This window comes from Palaemon carinicauda, chromosome 21, assembly GCF_036898095.1.
Source record: "Palaemon carinicauda isolate YSFRI2023 chromosome 21, ASM3689809v2, whole genome shotgun sequence".
NCBI lineage: Eukaryota > Metazoa > Arthropoda > Malacostraca > Decapoda > Palaemonidae > Palaemon > Palaemon carinicauda.
In genome coordinates, this window is record NC_090745.1 from 82,247,266 (window position 1) to 82,259,765 (window position 12,500).

General features: G+C 34.5%; 1 protein-coding gene across 21 annotated transcripts in view; it reads right to left on the reverse strand.

The window, feature by feature from the left end:
• Nucleotides 1–12,500, reverse strand: part of nwk (nervous wreck) — a 228,329-nt gene that overhangs the window by 48,649 nt on the left and 167,180 nt on the right. For 19 of the 21 annotated variants that reach the window (XR_011039209.1, XR_011039210.1, XM_068345039.1 and 16 more), the window contains 4 exons: nucleotides 11,897–12,039; nucleotides 11,193–11,297; nucleotides 8,793–8,963; nucleotides 4,694–4,753 (listed from right to left, as the gene is read on the reverse strand). Coding sequence is in view for 19 of the 21 variants with exons in the window: in XM_068345039.1 (XP_068201140.1) it covers nucleotides 4,694–4,753; nucleotides 8,793–8,963; nucleotides 11,193–11,297; nucleotides 11,897–12,039 (479 nt within the window). In the remaining 2 variants the exon portion in view is untranslated. The remainder of the gene's footprint in view (nucleotides 1–4,693; nucleotides 4,754–8,792; nucleotides 8,964–11,192; nucleotides 11,298–11,896; nucleotides 12,040–12,500) is intronic. The other 2 variants (XM_068345038.1, XM_068345042.1) reach the window with 2 other exon arrangements.

Consider the following 12,500-nt stretch of genomic DNA (forward strand, 5'->3'; position numbering starts at 1 on the left):
GGCTTTGAAGAAACGAATTGCAATCATCCGGTATTGTAGGTTATCGAAAATTTAATTTCTGATTTTGCAACTCATGTTTTATCTCAAGCCTTCTCATTTCTCCGATATTTCCTTTGTTATATCCTTTGTCTCAACTTGGCGTATTGCAGATGTTGAAAAGTTTAAAAGCTTTATTTTGCGTTACTTCTTCTATTATGGTTTTTTGTTCCCATTCGCATGAGGTAACTCGATTGCGTTACCTTTACTAATTTTCTTCCAGTGTGTTATTTCATAAACCTCATCCATTTTTTCCTGAATGGTTATCCATTTTGCTCTTTTCTAAGTCTTCATCCACTGCATTATTAGCGTCGTTATTTTAAAAGTTTTATTTTCAATCCAATATTTTTCAATTGGGAAATGTTCTAAGGTTTTCCCAAACCGTAAATTTGATTTGTAAGCGATCATTTACGATATATCACTGGGTAGTTGGGAGCTTCGTTGATTTACTTTTGATCAGAAGAAATACACATTAATATATATATATATATATATATATATATATATATATATATATATATATATATATATATACATATATATATATATATATATATATATATATATATATATATATATATATATATATATATATACGAATTTATTGGTGAATTCTAGTTCTCTCCTTGAAGAAGAACCGTTTTTATAAATACCATAATCTTGCAGTCGGCAGGAATTTTCTCTTCTATGATTTTTTATAGGAGTTGCATTGCATGCGTTGCTAATACAGTTAGTATTATTTTGATCGGATAATATACCTTGAGATGTTGCCGTAATCGAGTGAAGCAAACTATTCTTCATTCTGTTGTGGGACTAATGAGACATTATGTTTTAGACGGTTTTAGATTTTACATCCATTCCTCATTTTCATAGTAAATTTTCTGATAATTACTAATATTTGAGTAATTGTGTGATTCATGGTGATTATTATTACACATTTCTTAGATTTGAACAGTTGGAAAACGTTTGTAATTCGATTTGTCGAGAATTACTTTGCTTGAATACATGCGATTTTGAATTCGATGGAATTTTTGAAGTTTTCTTTAGGTAGTGAGTAGATAATTCTTCGAGTATTCGTCGTAGGCTTTCTTCATGCATTGATTAGGACAGATGGCTCGTACTGTTCCAGGAAATCTCTTCCGGAGTCCATTAAGTGATATTTTGAAAAATGAAAATTTCTAATCTTATTCTATAAAATCCTCGAATTCCACCAAGATTGAATTCATGACAAATTGTTGACTGATGTTTCATTTAATCCTTTTCTTCATGATTTTTATTCTTCCCTTTATATTTACCTTTGTATGAGTTTTGATGTTTCAACATTATGCAATCATATTTAGTTTGAGATCATCAACATCATCAGTGGCATCATCCCCAGCCATTACTAGTCCACTGGAGAACAAAGACCTCGGACATGTCCTTCCACTTGCGTCTATTTATGGTCTTTCTATGCTACTCCACACCTGAAAATGTTCTTAGTTTATCCATCCATCGTCTTCTCTTCCTTCTCCTATTCCTTTTGCAATCTCTAGGGACCCATTTTATTATTCTTAATATTCTTAATGTCCATCTAATATCTGTCATTCTCATTATATGTCCTGCACATGTCCATTTCTTTCTCTTATGTGTAGTTAGAATATCTTCTACTTTGGTTTGCTCTCGTATCCATGTTGCTCTTTTCTGACTCAGTTTTATTCCCATCATTATATTTTCCATAGCTCTTTGGGCTCTTCTAAGTCTGATGCATAATTTAATACTGGTAGAACCATTTGATTAAATAGTTTTCTTTTTAGAGAAATGGCATTTTACTTTTCATAATCTCATTTGTCTACCAAAAGCTCCCCATCCTATGCTTATTCTTTTAATTTCGGTCTCGTGCCTTGGGGAAAAATTTACTGTCTGTCCTAAATATGCATATTTATTAACAATCTCTAAAGGTTCTTCCATAAGCCATATTTGTTGTTTCTCTGCTTTTTCATTAAACATTATTTTAGTTTTACCTATATTCATTTTCAGTCCTAAATTTCGCTTGGAATTTAATAAGAAAAAAACTGACTGTCCCTTCTGAGATTCGAACTCATTATTTTAGGCAAAGAGTTGCACTATTTTCTAAAGTACTTATTTTACTTTTCAGTCTTCAGTATCTTTTCTATAATTCTTGTATATCATCAAGAGTGTCATCACTTAAAATCATATTGCTTATGAACATTATCAGAAGTTATTTAGTAAGTGTTGACTTTTTGAAATTAATGTAAGTTTTTAGGACTACCTCTCCAAAATCCTTGCTACTTCTTATATAATCCATTTCCAGATACTAAGTGAGGCCTATTAGTGGACCAAGGGCTCTTTTTAAGAATTGCTGCTGGTTCCTGAAAACTTCGCATGCCTTGGTTTCTATTTACTGATCGTCATTAAATTTTCGAAAATGAATTGGTAATTTCTTTAACGGTATATTTTCTGTGTAACTTTTCAAGTTTCCTCTTCAATTTTCCCCCTATTATTTATGGAGCACAGTTGGAATTTTGAGTAACTTACTATTTATATCCTTACTTGAGTCATTGTTACTTACTGGATACAGTCGCTGGAATTTTGAGTAACCTTTCTTGATTCATTGTTTCTTATGAAGAGCAGTTTTCTCGAATTCTTCTGATATCCTTTTCCTAGGGTCTTTCTGCAAGTAAAGTACTTCGAAGCTCGAGAATCCTAATTGAGTGAAAATTGCAGGCACTATCACTCATTTCACGAAGGGTGATATGCAATGATAGGGTCATCTCATGCAAAATTTCCTTTTTTATGAGTGGTTGGGTTTTCGATAAAGTTGTTACTCTTCGCCTCTACGAATAGAATTTGCAATTTGTCATAAACGGATATTTCTATTTTCTGTCGGTGTAATACACTGGTAATGATAGTAAATGTAAATCATTACATACAAGTGCTCTTTTCCAGAATATGTGCCGTTTTGCTCCCCTCTTTCTCTCGCTTAGTCTTTCTCACATTCTCTATCTCGAGCTTGGCTGACACCAGGCTACTAACGAAAAAGAACTTGTACAGAAATTAGTGCTGTTCCTTCATTAATGCACAGTTCAGAAGAATAAAATTTCTGAGTGTAATAATTTTTGTAGCCAATAGAGTAGTGATGGTGCGGAGAAGATACAGGTGATGAAAAACAAACACACACACACACACGACTGGTGCATATAACGTTCAAGATCAATTGTCATTACTGATAGTACTGCAGCAGGCACAACACTCGGTGAGAAAAGGTGATGCTGATTTCAGAAACTTTGCTTTGTTGTAAAACACGAAAGGCGTAAGGAAATATTTTTCTTTCTGATTGCCTCTGCCAAAATACATATGGTATCGCGTCGCCCTGGAGTGGATCAGTCATGCATTCTGATGAAACTATTTGATAGCTATTTTAGGGTATTAATACTCTCGACATGGGCCAAAGGAGAGAACATCTAGAAGCAATATTTATACATGGACTGGAATTTCATGGTTTAGTGTTATCATGACCGTTATATAAGCATGAAATTTGTCTGTATTTTATATCTAATTTCTGCGCAGTGGAGTCCTGTGACATTTGAAAATTTAGAATTAGAATAAAGATGCAGAATTAAAATGGTTTCTCTCTAAACCATCCACAGTTTGGAATGGAACTAAACACATAGACGAAACTTACACTTTTTAATTTTGTGGAAAATTTAATCAGGTCCATTGAAATTACGAACATAAAAGCTTTTCAAACTGGAACAAAAGCAACTGACCAAAACGACAGGAGATACAAAATTCAAATTTCAAAACACAGGAGGATTGTACTGTATGATGCAAGGGTGTCTCTCTTATTATATCACAGGGATGGCATGAAACGATGCTGATTAGTTTGCAATAAAGTAAACAGAAAAAAAATAATACTTGTATTACTTATAAGGAAGGTCAGTATTGACCCCTGAAAGTGTAGAAGATTTCTTCCAGCAGTTCGACCCAAATAAATAAACAAATAAATGAATGCAGGTTTTAAGCAGAGGAAATCAAAGCCAAACATACGAAGATAGAAATAAATAAATGAAATTAGATGGACTGAACCCTTAGATGTCTTTACTCCAGGATATGTACTTTGCTGTTGTTTACTGAAATGTCTAAACTTATCTCTATATATTTCTTTCCTCTTTCACGACTTCCATTCTGATGGAACTTCCAGAGGAAGACTATTATCACTATCAGATATCTCTAAACAAAGAAAATAAAAAAAATTCTCTATTAACAAAATCAAATGGATAGAGATGCAGGTTGAATGGTTATAAACATGTTTTTTTTTTCAAAACATTTATGTTTTTTTTTAATAAAGCAGTTCTCTCTACATAAAGGGTCCAGGTAATCTAAGGCATTTGGGCTCGCTTAGTGGAAAAGAGAGCACGGAATATAAAAGCAACATATCTTAGCTAAAAAAGCTCAGTTTACAGGGTATATCTTTTTATAATAAAAGTCAAAGCTTTCTGCCACTGGAGGTCTCAACAAGCTATGAAACAAGCTGTGGATTGGAGAAAAAAGATAAATTGGAGGAAGGAGGAAAAGGGAGAGAGAGAGAAGTGTGAGAGAGAAAGATTGAGAGAGACAGAGAGAGGGTTTTGTATAGAGCTGTGAGGACGGTGCCCACCTCGAAGCTGTAATCGATCGACGAGAAAGAGACGGGTGGTGCGGCCACTTCTTCCTCCGTCTTGGCGGGGGAGATAATTGTTAGGGATGACTTCAGCACAAAATCGTAAATCATAATGATGATGGTCATAACAATAATAATGGTGATCATGGTCTTCCAAAAATAAAGAATAACAACACCTAGAAAACATACATTGTGTGAAATAGGGCTGACTGACATTGGATGTGGACAGGAACTGCTGCTGACACTATGGGTTATAGATAAATATATATACACGCTATATCAATATACATGTATACGTACAATTGTTTTTATACATATGCATGTATATTTGTTGGTAACGATAGGGGCTTCAGAATGAGGGTAATTGGAAGATTGGATGGTTCAGGAAACTAAAGGTTTGCATATATAAGTTGAAAGATGAATACAAGTTGTAAGCTCACTCGAGGACTGCTGAAATATTATTATTATTATCATTATCATTATTATTATTATTATTATTATTATTATTATTATTATTATTATTATTTTCTATTTGTATGATAACCGTATTAAAGTTATAATGACCCATACAAAGGAAATATGTTTCGACTGCCATGCTTGTTTTGCGGCATCGCAACTTATAGAAATGCGTTTGATCATTCCTAGCATTTATCTTAAGCACAATTCTAGATTAATAGTCAGTAATAGCAGCCAGCATAAATACAATTCTATATCAAGAGCCAATAATAGCGACAAGGTGCAATTCCTAGGTATGTTCATTTTTCCTGTGGAAGGGTAAAAAAAAAATTATACTTTTAATTTTTGTCGTCTTCAATAATTTGGGCATGCATGACTGATGCAAGATAGCTCTCATGTTCTTATTTTATTAATGATATTAAAATTATTTATTTATAGGTTTTTATTGATGAAATTATCTATCGCTTCTTTAATAATTGGTTTTTAATTGTTGTATACTTTTACTTAATGGTTTGTTATCTAGCGGCGTGCATAAAAAGGAAAATTAAGTCGGTACATTGATTCGCTGTCCGTCCGTGAGCGTAAGCTGTATTCATTACATAATCTTGAAGGGTTATACTATCGAGGGAGGCGTGATAATAGGTTGGGGAATTATCACCACTACATTACAAAAGCTAAAAATAAGTATATAAAAAAAGGGAAAGTACAAATGAATTCTAGAATCTTCCTTTGTCAAAAGAGGAAAGATGCACAGGGACATACTTAGTCGTCTATTCACTACTGTTGGGGGAAAATAAAGGTGGTACATGATCATTTAAATGTAAATACAGTTGTATGTTGATCTTACAGGATAAACAATTACAGAGGGAGTGAACTCTACTCGGCTGACTCTAGATCTTGCTTGCCATCATTACGTTACAATACTTTGGGACTCACAATAAAAGAAATCATGCGACTGAGTGACAATAAACCAACAATTCTATAGAACAGTTTTATGGTATTTGTTGCAAGATACTAAATAGAGGAATGAGTGTGGGGGCGGGGCGGGCGTCGAAATTGTCTAGAAAAAAATTAACTTTTGGAACTTTGCTACTGCATGCCCAAGATCTTACTGGTTAAGGGGTAACTCTAAGTTTTTAATTATAGTGGCAATAAAGGGAATAGAAAAATGATAATCATGTCTGTGCGCTTGTGGGTAAAGTAGATCAGTTTGTGTGACTACAAATAGGTCGGTGTGTATGTCTAATATATATATATATATATATATATATATATATATATATATATATATATATATATATATATATATATATATGTGTGTGTGTGTGTGTGTGTGTGTGTGTGTGTGTGTGTACGGTATATACTGTCTGTATATAATGTGTGTGTATTATTTATAATTTTGGATGGGAAGTGTGTTTTAGTGTAAGTGCCGAAACAGTAATCGAATCGTATCTCAAGTACCGTTCTCTCTTGGGTATTAAAAGGTAAAGCAACCCAAATGTAATTCAGTGAATGTTTCAAGTTGTTTTCTTAGTCTGTCTCCTGAAGAATGCTATGAAAACTTTAACTTTTTCATAACGAGTTTTAGATGTGTGGAATCCTTTTCCTATTGCGTGTTCATTGGTATTCCATAGATATTAAATGATTTCATGGTATACAGTAAGGTCATTTATTTTGTTAAGAGGTCTGTTCTGTAGTTTGGTATCTCGATAATGTGATAAGTGGGGATGAATTTGTACTGTTTCTCGTAACGGATACCTTCTGTAGGAAAAAAAAAAACCCTGAAACATTGCTGGATAGCACTAATATTGAATCCAATATGTCACCCATTTATAAAAGGGAATTTTAGCCATGTTCTTATTAAAGCAATAAGATTGACGTTGGTCAATAGGAGACTTCAATGTTTATTACTAGTATAAAGTGCTTTATATTTTTGTGAAAAGAAAAATCTTGAGTAGAATTAAAGATTGTTAATGTTACTAGGTACTCTGTGGCATATAGGCCTACATTCGGAAATAGTACAGTATTTTTTTCAAGTAAAGATTTATTTGTTTGGGAGTTTCTGTTTCATGATTTTTTGTTTTAGTGAAAAATGTATTTACCAATTAAATATAGAGTTATTGTTAAAATTTAATATTTTAGATATTGTGGGTTGCATTGCCTTTAATAACCAAAGTGAGAACTCGTAAAAAAATTATGTAGTTTTTAAATTAAATTGGCTTTATATTTTTGTATATGTTTTTACTAATCTATTGAAAGTGTCGTGGTCATTATAATTTACTATCGCACATGTCAATGATTTTGGAGTGAGTTTGTGTGTTTTGACATTTCTTCTATTCGTCAGTCGTCTGTTTTCGAACTATGGACTAGCTATTAATGGCTGGCAACTGTGATGGTGTTTTAAATCAGTATGAATGTGAAAAAGCATTAAAACATTTTCTTTTTTTGGGGAAAAATATATTCAAGCAACAATAAGGCCAGTCAAGATTACCTGAAATTTTAAAGGAGGCTCAGTGCTTGATCTCTTGGCGAAGGATAAATCTTGATGTTTCGAAGTTTCCGATTTATATGTTTTTTTTTTTATTTTATCTTTTTTTTATCTTTTACATTCTGAGTAGAATTTCAAGCGTGTCTTTCACTTGAGACTAATACATTTAAAAGTCCAAGATGTCACGAAAGATTGAAATTGAAGGTTCAAGTTCTATAAAGGATTGAAGGTTTAAAACTTTTAAGTTTTTCTCGAATGATTGATTTACACTTTGGAGACTCAAAGCTTTGAAGTTCTTGATTATATCAGTATCCTGGGAACGATGAATGGATATTGAATGCGAATGTTAGAGTTTATTTTGAAGTTAAGTATGCTTTGAAATTCACCTGTAATTCATTCAGCTTTGAGATTACAAAATGCTTTCTTGTACCTACTTGAATCGAAACGGAAGAACTTAACTGGATTTAACTGTAATGTTAAGAGTTTTTAGTTTAATCTTGGTACTTTACAAATTGTAAGCCGGTAAGAGAAAAAGAATTCATGTAAAATTTTATTGATAATCGCTCGATATTTCATGGAACTCACGTTAAAAAACAAATTAGTTTATTTGTAAAGGAAACTATGCAATAGTAGCAATTTTGTTTATATCTCGAAACATAAGTTTTATTTCCGCCATAGAAGTTGCAAAAATATTTAGCGTTTCATTTCTGATGCACGTTTTGGCGTGAGTTGAGTCAACGAAACTTCTACGAATTAAAAGGAATAATCAGAAAACTAACCTTTATCTTTCTGGCCTTTTGTTTCTAACTACTGTTTCTTGTGATTCAATCTTTGAGATCTTTGGCAAAAAAATGTGTACTGTAATATTGCAGCTAATTAAAAAAATGTGAATATCTATGATCTATGCAACCGTATCGATTAAGTTTTATCTGCACAGGAAAAAAGTATATTTTTATATTGAATGAATTATCAAGCAGAGTATTGGTGGAAAAATTATAATAAAAATGAATTTCAGTATCTACCCTTCAAGTGTGATACTTGACTTGCCAGAATCTCATTAAATCGAAATGCAGATGATTTGAACCAAAGGTTAATTGAAAGGAAATAAAATTTAAATGAAAAGAAAAACCAAGAAAAAGAAAACTTCCGCACCTCCATGTTGTATTCTACGGAGGAGAATGAGAGGCCCCCCGAAGCACTTACTGCAGTATTGGGAACTCCGCCCCCTGTCATGTCCTCGGTTCCTGGCTCCGGGAAGGTCGCAAAGTTGGGGATAGAGGAGGTCTCTTCCCGTTCGATGTAGTTCTCCGGGATGTAGCCCACCTGAGGATTGATTGTTACTTAACTGATTGCCCACCTGAGGATTGATTGTTTGGTAACTAATAGCTCACCTGAGGATTAATTTTTAAGTAACGGATAGCCAACTCATGAGGGTGCATTGTTAGGTATCTGACTGCCCACATGAGGATTGATTGTTAAGTAACGGATAGCCCACTTAAGGATTCAGAGTTAGGTAACTGATAGCCCACCTGAGGATTGATTGTTAAGTAGCTGATAGCCCACCCATGGATTGATTGTTAGTTAACAGAGAGCCCACCCCATGAGGATTGATTGTTAGGTAGCTGATAGCCCACCTCAGAATTGATTGTTAGTTAAAAGTGAGCCCACCCCATGAGGATTGATTTTTAGGTAGCTGATAGCCCACCTGAGGATTGATTGTTAGTTAACAGTGAGCCCACCCCATGAGGATTGATTTTTAGGTAGCTGATACCCCTACTGAGGATTGATTGTTAGTTAACAGAGAGCCCACCCCATGAGGATTGATTTTTAGGTAGCTGATAGCCCACCTGAGGATTGATTGTTAGTTAACAGAGAGCCCACCCCATGAGGATTGATTGTTAGGTAGCTGATAGCCCACCTGAGGATTGATTGTTAGTTAACAGAGAGCCCACCCTACGAGGATTGATTGTTAGGTAGCTGATAGCCCACCCAAGGATTGATTGTTAGTTAACAGAAAGCCCACCCTATGAGGATTGATTGTTAGGTAGCTGATAGCCCACCTGAGGATTGATTGTTAGTTAACAGAGAGCCCACCCCATGAGGATTGATTTTTAGGTAGCTGATAGCCCACCTCAGAATTGATAGTTAGTTAACAGAGAGCCCACCCTATGAGGATTGATTTTTAGGTAGCTGATAGCCCACCTCAGAATTGATTGTTAGTTAACAGAGAGCCCACCCTATGAGGATTGATTGCTAGGTAGCTGATAGCCCACCCAAGGATTGATTGTTAGTTAACAGAGATCCCACCCTATGAGGATTGATTGCTAGGTAGCTGATAGCCCACCCAAGGATTGATTGTTAGTTAACAGAGAGCCCACCCTATGAGGATTGATTGCTAGGTAGCTGATAGCCCACCCAAGGATTGATTATTAGTTAACAGAAAGCCCACCCTATGAGGATTGATTGTTAGGTAGCTGATAGCCCTACTGAAGATTGATTGTTAGTTAACAGAGAGCCCACCCCATGAGGATTGATTTTTAGGTAGCTGATAGCCCACCTCAGAATTGATTGTTAGTTAACAGAGAGCCCACCCTATGAGGATTGATTGCTAGGTAGCTGATAGCCCACCTGAGGATTGATTGTTAGTTAACAGAGAGCCCACCCCATGAGGATTGATTTTTAGGTAGCTGATAGCCCACCTCAGAATTGATTGTTAGTTAACAGAGAGCCCACCCTATGAGGATTGATTGCTAGGTAGCTGATAGCCCACCCAAGGATTGATTGTTAGTTAACAGAAAGCCCACCCTATGAGGATTGATTGTTAGGTAGCTGATAGCCCTACTGAGGATTGATTGTTAGTTAACAGAGAGCCCACCCCATGAGAATTGATTTTTAGGTAGCTGATAGCCCACTTCAGAATTGATTGTTAATTAACAGAGAGCCCACCCTATGAGGATTGATTTTTAGGTAGCTGATAGCCCACCTCAGAATTGATTGTTAGTTAACAGAGAGCCCACCCTATGAGGATTGATTTTTAGGTAGCTGATAGCCCACCTCAGAATTGATTGTTAGTTAACAGAGAGCCCACCCCATGAGGATTGATTTTTAGGTAGCTGATAGCCCACCTCAGAATTGATTGTTAGTTAACAGAGAGCCCACCCTATGAGGATTGATTGCTAGGTAGCTGATAGCCCACCCAAGGATTGATTGTTAGTTAACAGAAAGCCCACCCTATGAGGATTGATTGTTAGGTAGCTGATAGCCCACCTGAGGATTGATTGTTAGTTAACATAGAGCCCACCCCATGAGGATTGGTTGCTAGGTAACTGGGGTTTCTTCTTATGATTTCAATAAAAATGTGAGCTAATTATATGATAATGTTGACATCCATTTGAAAGATGAATTTAATATCGCTAGTTCTTTTTAACTTTCCTTATATCCTTCGTGAATTGATCTGAGATTTACAAATTTGTATGTTAAATATGATTTCACTCATATTCTTATGAAGTCAATTTAATCTTTTGTTTGTGAAATATGTAGTCTTGAAATCACCTCGCCCTTGTAATTTCTGGCCTGAACCCAGCCATCCCCGTCTCCTTCTCCCATGAGCTCGACCTCCTCATTCTCCACTATGGACAGTTCGTCTGGATTTTGGGCCTGAAATAAAATAAAAATGAAAATGAAAAAAATTCGCTCATGTAATTTAAGGTACGAAGCTTCCTTAGCTTATATGTATGAGTGGTGCCACCAACATTTTATGGTGGTATGAGCATTTTTCGCCGTGATGTGCAGAAAATGCCTTACTTCGCCGTCACAAATTTGGTGGCGCAGCCATGTCTAAACGGTTATATCTGAATCAGAGAAAATACATGGTGGCGCCACCATGTATTTTCACTAAGGTCTAGAAGTAGCCCAGGGCTGAAGGAAAGCGTTGTGAGAAAAGTGTGATGTCGGGCCCGGAGGGAATTATGAGAGTTACATTAAGTTAAAGTTAAGAGACTGGCTGAACTAAGCTTACCAGAGGTAAAGCTGATAAATAGAAAGAGAAAGTACAAAACAAATACATGCCTAGCGAAAATTATATTCTAGTTATATTAGATAGATCATTCCATGATTTAAATTATTCCATTTGCAATTGTGATTATATCAACTGGGTTGTACCATAAACTGAATTAATAACTTTTTAAATATTTTTATATTAACAGGTATGGAATTGACTAACTGAAAAAGGAAACATAAAAAAAACCGTTACTTACTGTATAATTATACAGAACAATACATTTCGGATAGGTAGTCTGGTCCTCGGGTGGGCCGTTGGTCACTGGAGGTAGTGGGGTGACTGGCGGATCCCCCCAGTCGACGCTAATTGGATCCCACGATGTGGGGTCCGGTTGTCTGGCTATGTATTCGAAAGATAAACACAAGAAAAATATTAGTCTCTTGTCGTCAGTTACTCTTATCTGTAGTTTTAGATCACGATTTTTTTTTCTATTTTTTTTCTTTTTGAATGTACAATTGACTTAGTTCCCCTCTTGCATTTTGATTATTGTATTTTTTTTTTTTTCATTATAAAATGAATATCAAGTATAGAAATCTCGAGCTTTTCAACTATGAATTTGCAGTGCAGGAAAGTATATATATATATATATATATATGTATGTATGTATATTCATATAATGCATGTATGTATGTATATATACAAATATATATATATATATATATATACAGCATATAAATATATATATATATATATATATATAAATATATATATATATATATATACAGTATATAATGTATGTATGTATGTATATATACACACACATATATATATATATATATATATACATATATATATATATA